General features: G+C 37.6%; 1 protein-coding gene across 1 annotated transcript in view; it reads left to right on the plus strand.

The window, feature by feature from the left end:
• Positions 1 to 15,381, plus strand: part of cpne2 (copine II) — a 48,292-nt gene that overhangs the window by 10,060 nt on the left and 22,851 nt on the right. Inside the window, exons 3-8 of the mRNA XM_007249195.4 lie at positions 7,236 to 7,415; positions 9,292 to 9,366; positions 9,477 to 9,548; positions 9,898 to 9,981; positions 12,604 to 12,693; positions 14,241 to 14,339. Of these exons, the coding sequence (XP_007249257.1) occupies positions 7,236 to 7,415; positions 9,292 to 9,366; positions 9,477 to 9,548; positions 9,898 to 9,981; positions 12,604 to 12,693; positions 14,241 to 14,339 (600 nt within the window). The remainder of the gene's footprint in view (positions 1 to 7,235; positions 7,416 to 9,291; positions 9,367 to 9,476; positions 9,549 to 9,897; positions 9,982 to 12,603; positions 12,694 to 14,240; positions 14,340 to 15,381) is intronic.

Here is a 15,381-nt window from a genome sequence, read left to right on the forward strand (position 1 = left end):
CATGGTTAGAAAGAATTCTGAAGGAGCCTGTCTAATTTAAATGATTTAAATTGACAGTTAAATGTACTGTGTATAAACATGGTAAAAAGGGTTGCCATAATGTTGTCACATATAAAGCTCTGGAAAAAAAATATAAAGATAAAATTAAGAGACCACTTCAGTTTCTCTGATTTTGTTATTTATAGGTATATGTTTGAGTAAAATGAACATTGTTGTTTTATTCTTTAAACTACAGACAACATTTGCCCCATATTCTACATAAAACTAATGTAATTTAGAGCATTTATTTGCAGGAAATAAAAAATGGCTGAATAACAAAAAATAAGCAAAGCTTTCAGACCTCAAATAATGCAAATAAAACAAGTTCACTTTCATAGAGTTTTAAGAGTTCAGAAATCAATATTTGGTGGAATAACCCTGATTTTTAATCACAGTTTTTATGCATCTTGTCATGTTCTCCACCTCCAGTCTTACACACTGCTTTTGGATAACTTTATGCCACTCTTGGTGCAAAATTTGAGGCAATTCAGCTTGGTTTGATGGCTTGTGATCATCCATCTTTCTTGGTCTCTTCTTTGTTTCTAGAGCTGTATATTGGCCCAGAACTGGGCTGATCTTTTATTGTGTGTTTTTTTAGATACAAAAATCAGGAGAACACAGTATAACAGTGTATTTCCTATTCAGCTAAAATATTATCAGAATTGAAGTATCTCACACACATATACAAGAACAGAGACAGAGAGTGAGGAAAATAGAAAGATTGCAGGAGAGAGAAACCAGCATCTATAGTACCATAGTAGCAATTTGTGTTAACATTTACGAAAGATGTTTTTCTGCTTCCCTAACTGTATCTGGACACAGGATATTCTCTTTACACTTGTATCAAATGTGGTTGCGGTGCTTCTCTGCCCACCGATGAATGTGGTTTGAGTGGTTTGATCGGATCACAGTGCATGCTGGGCTGTTTACACATGCTTCTCAACAGCCTATGATTTAGTGTACTTCTTATACCAAGCACACACTATATGGCCCAATGTTTGTGGACACTTCTTCTAATTAATGCATTTAGCTACTTTAACTTGCATTCCTTGCTGACACAGGTGTCTTAATGCACACAAACACTCACACATCTTGTCTAGTCCCTGTAAAAGTAGACATATTACAATAGATCAGAAGCCTCTGGATCAGGTAAGCATTAGCCTATTGGCACTATGCCTAATGCCAGACGTGGGCTAGAGTGGTATTAAAGAGTCACTAAACCTAATGATTGATGAAAAATGAAACATATTTTAATTTTAATACATTAATAGCTTAAATATGTTCCTTGACATGATGACACCATCCTGCCAGTCCTGCTTACATTTTTATAAACCTTTTCTAACCTTTAAAAACGCTTCTATTGCGTAGTTGGTCATTTCTGCCTCTGCAGTGCTCTCGCAGGTTCAACTGTGCTAGAGGCAAGGATGATATCTCTGTGTACATTGATACATGAACACATCACAATATGCAGATCAATCAATTAATAATAGCCCCCCCCTCTGGCATCCAATCTTCTGCAACTCTCTGTTATCTGAGGCACACTGCTGCAGCTCAGCCAATCAGCTCTCCCTCCAGCCCTGCCTCTAAACCCATACACTGTGAGTGATTAGCCTACTTAATCACTCAGTTTTTTAAACTACCCGTTAAATTTTTTGAGCACTTTTTAAATTTGAGCTGAGCCTGGAGTCAGCTAAAATCAGGGGGTTTAGAGGTCCTTTAAGGCCTCCAGTACTGAGCTGTGAAGCAGCGAAAAACTGTGTTGTCCAAAATGATGGTGCTCCATCCATCGTTTTTTTTAAAAGTGTTTGGGGAGTTGTGGATTAAGTAGGCTGATGATCATCCAACATACTGACGTCACCTGTACTCTTATAGATTAAAGCAATCAAATCTACCCTGAATCTGGACAGTAGAGACAGTTAATGTACAATAGACAATAAATGTGCAGTTGTCACAATGCTTTTATTAATCTATTTTATCTCTGCTAAATGTGTGCATTTGGAAAAAAATGAGGAATTATTCAAATTAAGTTTCAGAATGATGCATCACTAAGCAGTGAGGAGCAATTTTCACTTAGTGGGTCGAGTCTAAAGTGTACAATTAATAGAATAGTAATCATATTAATGGTAAAGATACTTATAATAATAGAGGAGCCTGTCTTATTTAAATTATTTAAATTGACAATTATTATTAAAATGTTTAAATATGTTAAAAAGACAAATGTTAATAGGATACCATAAGGATTTACATGTGTACAATTTAATAAGTATTTTTTCATGTTCTCATTAAATCTCAAAAACATATGGTCAGAAAACAAAAAGTATTACCTTTGAAGCATCTGTGTCTAGTACAAAAAACCTTACATATAACATATACTCTATAACAAGCAAAGAACAACATGTTGACCAGTGCAGCTGGGCAGTGAGGAGTATTATCTTCGCTCAGTGGGTTTAGTGTAAAGAGAAACACTTTAAATGGAGTGGGGGGCAGAGTAGTGTTGGCCGTGCTCCAGAGAGCCAGAATGTGCGAAAGTGGGTGTGGGAATGTGTGTGTATGCACCCGTTCTGCTCTTCTCTGCGCTCTGCTCTGGGCACAGTGATCACTGTGGGCCTCCACTGACGGTCAATAGTGCAAACCTGAAACATGAAATCAGTGTTTCTCGACACTCGGTAACCATGGCAACAGCATGGGAAACAAAAGCCTGCTGCTTTTTAAACAGAGATGTATGGAGAGAGGCAGCGCTGTGGGTAGGGGTTAGTACAAGAAATGGAGTGGGGGGCTGAAGCGCCTCTGACAGCAGTGCAGTAACAGATGCAGAATGTCCACAGCAGATTCCGCTCTTTCTAAGCTATTGGTGGATCAATAAAATATCACATAGTTGAAACCCAGTGGGCTCCAGTGTGTATGTGTGCCACTGATAGACGCATCACTGAAGCACATGCTCTCTCTCAGATAGGTGGCTTTGCTCTACTTTCATGTGCAAACAGGTCAATCCTCAGCCTCAAGATCAACACCCTTTAGATGACATTACATCATCATCTAGTAGAGATGTGTAAATTTCCTCAGGGCAACCAAGTTCAGCTGCACAGATATTGGAGCATTAGAACTGATTAAATTCACCTGATATTAGAGATAGTGTGTAGTAGGGAAGCTCCAAATGTTCTGCAACTGAAGATGTTAAACCAAAAATGTTTGACTGTAATAAGTGAAAAGACTGAATGATTTTTACGAACAATGACAAATTTACACTAAAATGTTCACACAAATACATTTACATTACTTATTTTAAGCAATGGTTAACCTGCAAAAAACATTGTTTTTTAGTCAGTATTTGGGCTTTAGGCAGATTTTAGGCATGTTTTCTGTGCATTACTAGATTGTTGGTATAGGTGGATATCAGTATTAAGTTAATATCAGCATGTGAAGGCTGGGTTTGATACTGGATAAAATAATTACTACTTTTAGATGCTAAACATTATTAAACCTTTTCAGGTTGAAAACAAGTATATACTCATTTTAGTCTTTTTGCTTTGTTTTAAGTTCTATATTCCACTACTTAACAAATGTATTCCTCCAAAGAATGCAGTGATATAGGAATTGGGTATGGGTATTGCAATTAAAACTGTACAATATTGCAAAAACATTACATATCTTGCAATGTTATAATTGCACTTGTATACATTGTGATATTGATACTGAAACTATAGATTGTGCAGCCCTAATGGCAATATCCAATATCTCAAGTAATGAACTGTATGATATTATTGCTTTTACAGTTAAATTTAGAGAAAAATATGCCATACATATAAAGCTGCCTAGAGCAGACTTACCCCACAAACTGAGTGCCCATGCAAATATGAGACTTTTGATTGAGGCCGCTAAGACACCTATGCTCATGGTTTGTTGACAGTTACTCCTAGGAAAGGTCAGGTGATGCAAATTTCAGAGCTTCATAAATACTCTGTGTCTCTAAACTTTTTTTCCTAACAACCAGCACCCACAGACTCCTAGCACTATAAAATTAAATAACTGCTGCACTGTTCTACTGTACAGCAAACCCTGCACAGATATGACCTACATGCATGCGTCTTTAGAAGGAAATCCTCACCACAAGCTCGGCACCACATGTTTTCAAAGGAACACATAAACAGGCCTGATGCACAGAACAGTCACTGAAGACTGATGAAGTTTAAACAAACCACAATGAGCACCTTTTTTAAAAGGAAAACTTAATTGGTGGTGTAGAAATTCATGAAAAGAACACCTTTCCAAATGTTAAGGACAGGGTTAGTCATTATACAGCAGTAGAGCAGCATCACCTAAACATATACCTTCTGCTTTTCTGGAGTACAATACAATTTAATAAAAAAAATAAGTGTAAATCATTTTTCAGAATTTGTCTTTTTTCTTCTCAGAAATTTTCTTCCAATACCGATGATATGATATTCTGACCTTCTTTCATAGTATCTTAGGACACACTGTGTAATATAAAGTGTTTTTAAATAATTATCTATTAAAGAAATGTGTATAAGGCGTAGTGACATTTTAGATGTCTTGTTGAACTGAACCATTTTCTAGAGTAATAAATGGAATTAAACTGTTTTAAGGTCAGGGATTTGCAGCATCACCATCCAGTCCAAGAGCATTTACTTTCTGCATGCTTACACAGAGGATGCCTCTGAATCATTACACAGGAAGTCAACAGTTTAACCACTTAGAAGTGTTAGCACCTTGCAATGGGCGGTCTTTATTCATAGACAGGCAGACACTTCAGAAGAACAAAGAGGCAACCCAGCTGCTGAACATGCTACAGCACTGAGAGAAGGAAATGTAGAAATGTAAGCCTATAATTCATAATCAGGTTTCCCCCAGCCTCAGTTACCACACATGAGTCACTGAATCATTAACTTATCATCAAGCTCTTCTTGTGCTGAATTTAGGGTGAAAAAAAGCTGATGTGCAGGTGGGCCTTCAGAACTGTAACTCCATTATCTACATAGAAAGGGCTAGAACCAGCAATTATTGGTGGATTGAGCTACATTTAAAAGCTTAATGTGGCTTCTTTTTTAAAGCTCATCTCATTAAAAGTTAGATACGATAATTGGTAATGGGTAATTGGTAATTGGTTTTTGTGTCTGTTCAATAAAGCAATTTTTTTTATTTTAATTTTTTTCACAGTTTTTTTTTTTTTTTTTTTTTTCACTTTCGAGTTAAGACTCCCGCACCACACGATCCTACCAATGCTAAATTGTGCTGTCCTAAAATGACATGATGCCAAATAACTGCTCCTTTTTAACCTGCTGCTATTGTAATGTTATTGGACATCTGACCATGCTTGCAGGAGTGTCCTAATATTTCTCTACCATGCAATCATTAGGGCTAAAAATAGACAAACGTATCTCAGAGCTAGCGGAAACTTAAGGAACTGCTGAATCAACAAAAAGTGTAAAGAAGGAACAAGAAATATTAGTAATCAAAATAAATATGATTTTTTATATGTGAAAGAAAAGAAAGCATCCATGGTCTGAAGCACATCAGCTCACCTGTCAAACATGGTCGTGGTAGTGTCATGGCATTGGGATGTGAGTAACTGGCCAGTGACTGGTAATAAAAGAAGAATGATACATTGTTATAGGACTACACTTTCTGCTTATTTTCAGTAAATTGCTGCAAAACAAAGTAATCAGGCTGAACATATTATATAAAGGTTCAACGTTTAACTTTATGTCAAGTCATTTTTACTCAGAGCTGTAAACAGTAATATAAATTTTGACCAGGAGTGCCCAGACCTTTGCATGCTACTGTAGAGCTTTTTAATGTGAATGTGTGTGTGCTTCTGTATAATGGCAGAACCATGATTATTTTGTTATTGCTATGGAATTGGCTTTGTTTTTGTCAAAAAAGCATGCAACTAATGTTGTTTAAGCCTCTCTATTTCTCTCAATTTCTTTCTTTCTCTTTCTTTTACACACACACTGTGTAAAGCAGGGTCTGTTTTTCGACAAGTGTGGACAGTATACACAGCAGCACTTCTTAACACATTTATTCAGTTTCATCTGGGGTCTGTTTTGGTGTATGTAAATATGTGTGTGCGTGTTTGTGTGTGTGTGTGCATATAAGCATGTTTGTGTATTTTCATGCTAATTTTGATTACCTAACCCAAGATAATGTGCTGTGTTGCCTTGGGCTGTTGGCAAGCATTTAATCAATGAGTAGCAGCTGAACTCTGACTCTCCTCTCACTCTTTCCTCCCTCTCTCCATCCTTTCACCCCCCCTCCTCTCTTTATGCTTTTTTCCTCTTCTCACTGTTGCTTTTATAATCTCTCCTCTCCTCTCCTCCATCTTTCTACTTTGTCCTTTTACCTCTATATCCCTCTCTTCCAATCTTGCTTTGGCTCTCTCTCTTTTTATACTCTCTTCTCATTTTCTTACTTCTTCTTTCACTCTATCTCCCTCTCCCTTTTGTCATCCTCTAACCTCTCTTTTTCTCTTATACATTCTCTCAAACTCATTCTTCTCTTTTCTTCTAACTTCATCTGTTTCTCTGTCCATGTCTTTCTTTTTTCTTTTTCCTGTATCCACTATCATGCCTCCCTCTCTTTCTCTTTCTGTGTATCTATTTATTCTCTTTTTTATTTACTCTTATCTTTCCCTCATTCTGTCTCACTCTCTCACCCTATCTTTCACTTTCTATATAGATATCTAACTCTTCTCTACTCTACTTACTCTATGTTTCTCTCTGTCCATATCACTCCCTCTCTCTCTGTCTCTACTTTTTTAATTACGTAAAGTGCATATTGGAATGAGATGCTTAAAGCAGTGTGGTGCTGCAGGGAGGGTGTGTGTTCTGTTTGAGACAATGAACTCTGAATTGTATTAGTGAAAATCTTATTTCAGTATTACTTGTTCATTTTTTATGTATTATTTCTCTTTCTCTCTCTCTCTGTCTTCTTTTGCGACTTTACACCGTCTTATCCCTACATAGGTTTTGTGTTTTGCCTAGATTAGTTTCTCTGCTGTAAAGCACACCCTCTTTCAGCTGGTTAGACATTTGTGCTTGGTCTGTTTGCTGCTCTTCTTAATGCAGATTATTTTTCTCATTTAAAAGGCTGAGAATAGCTTCTTCCAGCTGATGAAACTGCTTTGGAAAATGTACTAAATAACTCTGTTTCTCTCTCTTTTCATGTTGTGGCTGCAGCTGGGGCGGACAGAGACGGCTGTGAATAATTTGAACCCGGTATTTGGAGACAAGTTCCAGGTGGACTACCATTTTGAGGAGGTCCAGAAGCTTAAGTTTGCCCTGTTTGACGAAGACAAGTGCAGTAGCCAGCTGTACGAGCATGACTTCCTGGGAGAGTTCGTCTGCACACTGGGAGTGGTACTGTATCACCCTTTCACATCACCATAATCCGCCACCTGCACTGTGCATCTGTTGATATACAAAACTGCTGCCAGTTGGGTTATTCTTGTGAGCTAACAAATACAAGGACCCAAGTACAGGGACCCAAATACTGGTTTTGTCAATAATGACAAATACAGTACTGCTGGACAAAAACCTTGTGTTTCCAAAATGTTGACTTTCCAGGAAACGTAAGGTAAATTTGTAAATACTGTTCGGCTAAAGCATTCATTCAGGAGCTGTGCCTAACATTAGAACATATTTGTGTTTGTTTAAGTAAGAGCTTGAAGACTGAAAATTTCTATTGTACAGTATCTTCAAATTCATGCCTCAATCAGTGGACAAGTGGACCCAAACCATACCATACATATAAGAGCCACTAGAAACCACACCCCCACTATAGGGGTCAATCCTCTGGACCTGTTTTGTCCTCTTGGTATAATCCACACATGCTCTCACCCAGTTGTCGTGAAGAATGACTCACCTGACCACACATCACGTTTTCCATTTCTCTGTAGAGCAGCACCTGTGGTTTCAAACCACTAAACTTTTTAGCTGTGAATAGACTGATCTTTCTGGCACAGTTTCTGGTCACATTCACCTGCTAACCTACAAGCATCACACTCATTAAGAGTCATGTATGAAGTACTGGAGATCCAGACTTGAGTAAAAGTACAAGTGCTCTATCAAAAAGTGTTTAAAGTTGAAGTGTTCTTTAAGCATCAAACTTAAGTGGAACATTTTTGTACTTAAGTATTGCAAGTAGTTTATTCTAAAATTACTCAAGTACTAAATGTAAAAGTACAGGTAAAAGTATTGGGTAGAAATATTTTGTAATGTAGTTATCACAGCTTGATCTCTTAATTCACCTCCTCTAGCCTGCATACACTGAGATACAGTTGTGTATGGAGGCATACGGGTTCTGTAGGGAATCCTGGTGCACTAGCCCCAGTGATGTGGTATCTCTCTATCTGGCCACAGTGTCTTTGAATGCATCATAAAGGCAGTCAACAGTCTCTCACCATAAGGTGCACTACCCAAACATAGCCTCTTAAAGCCTTTTTATATGGCAGTGGGAGGAGTCTTTTATAACTTTTTATATATGTTACAGCAAAGCAGCTTTACAGAAATCTGGTAACGGAACAAAGAATTAGACGATACATAAACTACAGAACATAGAAACTGCAGTAAGAGGGAGTGGCAGAAAAAAATCCTTCGAGCTGGAGGAAGAAACCTTAGAAACCAAGGCTCACAAAGGTGGACCCTTTCTTTTTTGCTCAGACTCTCTTACTCTTACTTACTGTATACATTATTGATACAAAGTGACTATACAGCTACGTAGGTCAAGTATGTTCAGGTATACTGATATAATTGTTATAAAAATAATTAAAGTAATAATGATGATTTATGATAGTAAAACTGTAATAATAATGGAAATTAAATGAGAAAATAATTGAATTTTAATACAACAGTATCAAAACCATCAACTATGCTGGTTAGTATTTACATCCCTGCTTCTCTCATATCATCATGGCAAAACTAACCAACCTTTTTGCAAATTAAATTTTTTGCCCGTATTGTTGCCTTGTTCCCTTGAGTATGGGTCTATATGTTTCAAGCCACTGTAGACTGCAGCAGACCCTTAATCGTGCCAGCAAACCTATATTTTACAGATACCATTTCCATGAAAGTAGCATTAGCTAATGAGCCAGACACTGACCTTATTTTTTCTTTTCTTAGTGCTGACTCTCATTTCTAATTGCAGCCTCTGCAGTGACCTTTGATTAAAAGTCACTTTATCCAGAATCTCTGCCTTCTTTTGAAATGTTTTAACTGGATTTATTTCACCACACAGATTGTGTCCAATAAAAAGCTTCACCGGCCTTTAACCTTGGCCAACGGCAAGCCAGCGGGGAAGGGAGCCATCACAGTAAGACCTCAATAATTTGTATTTTATAAGTCTGTGAGTCCTGACTTGTGGTTTTAGCACATTTTATATACTCATGTATTTTTTATGCATTGCTTATTTTTATTTTATAGATAACAGCCCAGGAGTTATCAGACAACAGAATAATTACCTTGTCAATGTGTGGAAGAAAGCTGGATAAAAAAGTAAGAAAAAGCTAATTCACATATCCAGTACTCTCCATTATATTTAAACGGCAATAGAGTCAAATGTTTAACAGTCTAATAACACTACTTATGATAATGATAAACATTTGTAAAATGGTTAAGTAATGTCTCAAATAATGATTATTTGACAATAGTTAAGACGGTATTAAACATTACTACATTTTTAATACTTAAGAATGATGTAAATAGTAATGAATTGAGACATTAGCTGTAATTTCTAGTGTCAGTTAATTACTTGAGACATTCTGTTGTAAATACTGTTAATAAATGCACCCTTATTGTAAGTGTTTTTTATGTTTTTTAACATAAATTGTACAATGAATTTCAGGATTTCTTTGGCAAATCAGACCCTTACTTGGAGTTCCACAAACAAGGAGAGGATGGTAAATGGATGCTGGTTCACAGAACTGAGGTCAGACATGCCACCAGTTCTATTTGGCTATGAGGTTTGATGTTAATATAGTGTATAATCCTAAAAAAAATCCAAAAAATAAGGAAACTTTAAAGGCTATTACAATTCTAACCAGTTTTGGTTTTATGAAGAACCATGTTTGTAATAAGAGATTTATTTTTGTAAAGAACTTAAAACTCGTTTTGCTTGATTTGATGTTCATTGTCAACTTGGTTTGTATGTATCATCTCTCCATTCAAAGTGTAGATAAACTGACTGTCACCTTGGTTGTTTTTATTGGAATTTAAAGATGATTTTGTAGGTACTACAATCTCCCACAATACACTTTAATTGTTAGGGAACATCATAGCTCACAGCACATTGTAAAAATGGACCAAAATGCATTGTGAGTTCCTTTGTTACTAAGCAACAGACAGTGAAATGACATGGAGCTGAGGATGTTTGCTCATATAAGCCAGTGATAGCTTCCAGCCAATGGACGATGTGAGTTTCACATGTTTTCCAATGTAGTTTGTAAATTGGTGGCGTACATAAGCAATATAATGGTCAAAGCTTATTTCATGAGAATTATAGTGCTTTTATTGCCTTTAATTCTTTTTTTTTCAGTTCATGTGTATACAGGGCTTTGAATATGGCTCAGCTATACGCTTTTGTTTATGCAACCAGTACTGATGCTGGCGCATGATGATGATGAGGAAGTGATTATATCTGAACACATTTCGGTTCCTACTCAACCGAATAAAATTCTTCCCCCATAATTACCAATTCCAGTTTACAAGAACCTTTAATTAAAAACATATGTCATTATGGACAAATAGTGGTTCTTCTTTTGCTTTACCATTTGAAACACCTTTATTTTTAAATAATTTTATTTCTAATTTTTCCCATTTTCTCCCCAATTTACACGGCCAATTACCCAACACACCCACTAGGACTCCCCCTATCACTAGTGATGCCCCAACACACCAGGAGGGTGAAGACTAACACATGCTTCCTCCGATACATGTGAAGCCAGCCACCGCTTCTTTTCGAGCTGCTGCTGATGGAGCATTACCGAGCAGCCAGTGCGCTTGGAGGACAGCGCAGCGACTCGGCTCCGGTACATCAGCCCACAGACACCCCGTGCTGCAGACATCACCGTAGGAGTGATGTGGGGAGAGAGCGCCATCTACCCACCCAGAGGGAGCAGGGCCAATTTTGCTCCCTCTAACGCCGGCAGCTTGATGGCAAAGCTGCATGAGCTGGGGTTCGAACCGGCGACCTCCTGCTCATAGTGGCAGCGCTTTAGACCGCTGGACCACTCGGCACCCCGAAACACCTTTATTTTTAATTATATTTTTGATTCTACTCAGTTCTTGGTATCTGATATTTGATTTACTTTTCACTACCACAACTCTCCCTAAAATACAATGACCATTTGTATCTCTTCATAAGACCACAGCATAATTTTTCAAGCTGCCATTGTAAGTCCATGGCAAGTTTGTGCTGGATTTGTGTTATGTTGTGTAGAGGAACAACTCTATCTGTTCAATCAGTGCTCAGGATTTTACACCACATTTTAACATTTTAACTACTAGGCTTACTTGTTGCTGCAAGTAAGATTACACAAAAAATGACCTGTTCCAGGTACCAAAAATAAAATGAAAAAAAAAAAACGGAAAAGCAAAAAAGCAGAGTAGAGTAGTAAATCTCTATGTCTGTCGAGCCATTTCTAATATGTCAGATGCTCTTGGTTGCTCCATGTGCCTTCAGTGAGCAAAGGAACATAAAAACTTGACAGCAGAAGTAAAAAAGAATTTGTTGCTATCAACATGGGTACATAAATAACTTTTTGTTGAGAACAAAGCCTATGGTGGCAACATGTCACAAAGATCATGTGAAGATTGCTTTTCTTGCACACATTAGAACCTGTGAAATATTGCAAGGGGATCTAAATAGCACGGCAGATCTGATGCTGATATAACTTTGTTAGCCCTTTCATGGCAAAAGTTTGACTAAAACTGACAATTTTTTTTGCCACTGGCAACTGCCTGGCTACTAATTTGCATCCACTGTGCAATGTAGCCATTTCTATTTTATTCACACTTTTTTGACTATCTATATTTAAGAAATCCATGCTCAGGAAAATGTATTCAACATGGGTGTAAGAAAATAGACTTTTTTTTAAATTACCGCATTATTACATTTTGCAATGTTTATAAATGCAAAGATTAATGTTTTTTTTAGATACTGCTGTTCTGATTAGATAAACAGAAAATTTATATTTTTTAAGCATTTGGAATTTTGTTGTTTAAACCAATGTTTTTTTACCTGGTCCTGTGGGCTAATTGCCCTGCCCTTTTTAGTGGTTTCCCTGCTACAAATAGATCTGATCCAACTAATCAGCTAATATACAGCCCATTATTGATCTAAAGTGTGTTGGTGTTGACACAGGAAATGTACTAAACTATGCAGGACAGTGGGCCTCCAGCCCTCCAGCCCTTTCATTCATTCATTCATGGCCAAAAATATTCAGCATGCTTCTAGCCCTAATAAACTGGGAATTTGGTGCATTTTTATTCTTCCACTGTTAAAGAAGACTTTTTGGTAATTTACTTCACCCTGTCCTATTCTTTGATGCAGGTAATAAAGAACACTTTGGATCCAGTATGGAAACCCTTCACAGTGCCGTTAATCTCCCTCTGTAATGGCGATGTGGACAGGAACATTAAGGTGGGATTTATTGAACACTACAACAGATAAAGCTCACATAGTGGTTATGTTTGTATCCATATCTGATACATGGACATGCAATATAAATGTAAATGGTCAAATCGTAATTTGTGCATCTTTTTGCTCGTATGCATGTGCTACGGGCTTATCTCTCGTACACACACATCTCTTGGTGCAGCTGTGCAGCTATAGCTGGAAAAACAGCAAAAGCAAACCGCATGGCCTTTTTTCTCACCTCCTCGACCTGAGCATGAACCTGAATTCAGACCAGCTGTTTGCTCTCCACTCTCCACAAAAGATGTTCCACATATGAGCTGCTAACACATCCATTCCCCTTTTTAAAGCTTTAAAATCACTTCGCAAATATGACATTTTTTTTGTTGGTGGTGAAGAAGGTGACGATTATACATGTATCAGTGTGCACATGTGAGGCGTTTCAGAGACAGATTAATTCACATTACACACAGATACATCTCACTTAGATTTGTGAATGTAAACGGTCAAAACCACCAAATCCATTCTGAAAAAAAAAAATTGGATTTAAGCAATGTGGCTTTTAATGTAAACATAGCCAATTTTATCTCACATCTTTTAAATGGATGGATCTGTACAAAGCCCACCTGATCACCTAATCTAAGCTGATCACCTAACCTAAGATCTGTGTTTTCAACTGCAGCAGTTATTCTGTCTGCTCTTATTTTTACAGAAACAAGATTTTTTTTTGTAATTATTATAATCAATATTTTGGGCTGACCAGCACTGAATAGGAAGTATTGACTGAAAGACTCCTCCTAACTGTAGTGACAGTGAACGACTGAGCAGCCTCTGAGTCAGTGTTCACGACACCTGCTCGCGCCTCCCTCCCTGAGAGTTTCCTCAGGCGCTTTTATTGGCTGTTGCTTCTTGCTGTCCTTACTACTTGTTGTTCATGTACTCGCACAACACAATTGCTGAGAATTTCAAACAAATTCTCAAATCTGTTTTCTGAACAGCTCACACTGCTGGGTGTGGGTAATTCAACTATCTTTCTTTTTAGTCTGAAACTAACTTATGCCTACACTGAGACCACTAGATCAGCTGTGATACCTTTAAAAGACTTCAACCCATTTAGACTGAATTCCTTTTACGTGGAAAGATGAAGTAGTATAGTTTTACTGCAGGGCATCTATAAAATATAGACTTGTTTTGCATGGAATAAGAAATCTCAGAGTAAAGGACTAAGATGAGAATGGCACAGGTGTACAGATAAGCGAAAAATGTATTTTTTGTAATAAAAAACACAAAGTATACAAAATAAACTTTAACTATGTATACATAATTGAACTGTTTAAGTGTACATGGTATCGTATATATAACCTATATATATAATGTACAGATATTTACATTACTATTTACATATAGGCATTAAAAAATGGTGAGTGTGGAGAAAGTCTTGGTGGAAGCACTATGACTTACTGTAAGTACAGTACAAGGTGCAGAGTGAGTATGTCTGGAGCTAAAATTATAATATCTTATTCTTCAGCCTTAAGGAAGTTTTGTATTCCCAGGTGCTTTGCTACGACTATGACAATGATGGCGGCCATGACTTCATTGGGGAGTTTCTGACAACTGTCACCAAGATGAGTGAAGCACAGAACTCAGTAGAGGTGAGCTGCATTATAACCCACACCTCTGATCTGATCGTAAGCTTTACCAGTTTCCACATTTGCTTATAATTAGGGCTGTAGCTATAACTGGTTTCATGGTTTACCATGGTATTAAAATGCATGGTTATCATACCGTGTATATTTGTTTTCAACCGGTACTGGTGAACAAAAAGGTAAGTAAACAGAATATCTCACCTGGACACATAGTGAAGAAAAAGGCATAGAGATTTTTTAGTATTCATTTCCATCCCCTTAAAAATTAACATAAAAAATCAGCAGTGTGTGATTAGTCAAGTCAGTCAAGTCATTATCAACCGCTTCATCCATTAAGGGTCGCGGGGGGGGGGGGCTGGAGCCTATCCCAGCCGGCATCGGGCGGAAGGCAGGATACACCCTGGACAGGCCGCCAATCCATTGCAGGGCAGACAGACACAGACAGACACACAGACACATTCATTCACACACTCACACCTAGGGGCAATTTGTATCCGACATCCAATTAGCCTGAACGTGCCGTCTTTGGACTGTGGGAGGAAACCGGAGCACCCGGAGGAAACCCACGCAGACACGGGGAGAACGTGCAAACTCCACACAAAAAGACCCGGGTCGCCCCACCCGGGAATCGAATATCAACAACTATCAGTGAGTACTCCATCTCAGAACAGTTACATTTATGGATAACTGCTCCATCACTGCCTAGGCTGCCTACTGTCTTTCTAAGCATTGCAACTTTAAATCAGCTGAGCCAAGCTTGGCTAAAATCCACCCATTTACAGTAATTAAATCCCAGTTTAAATCCTATAGCAGCCATCCAGTACTTGTAAACTGTAATTCATCCATTATATTTATAATTCTGTTCAATATTGTTATTCTGTTAATGCTTTAGGTTAATTGTAAAATACTATCATACCTTGATACTAATGATGATTTCTTAGACGGTTATCAAATTGCAACCCTACTTATAATACACAATCACAGGAAGGAGAAGTAATTTCTCATGGGTTTATGGCACTCATCCTCCTGCATTCTGTGGGAATGCTGT

The sequence above is a fragment of the Astyanax mexicanus genome, chromosome 9 (assembly GCF_023375975.1).
Source record: "Astyanax mexicanus isolate ESR-SI-001 chromosome 9, AstMex3_surface, whole genome shotgun sequence".
NCBI classification, from domain to species: Eukaryota; Metazoa; Chordata; class Actinopteri; order Characiformes; family Acestrorhamphidae; genus Astyanax; species Astyanax mexicanus.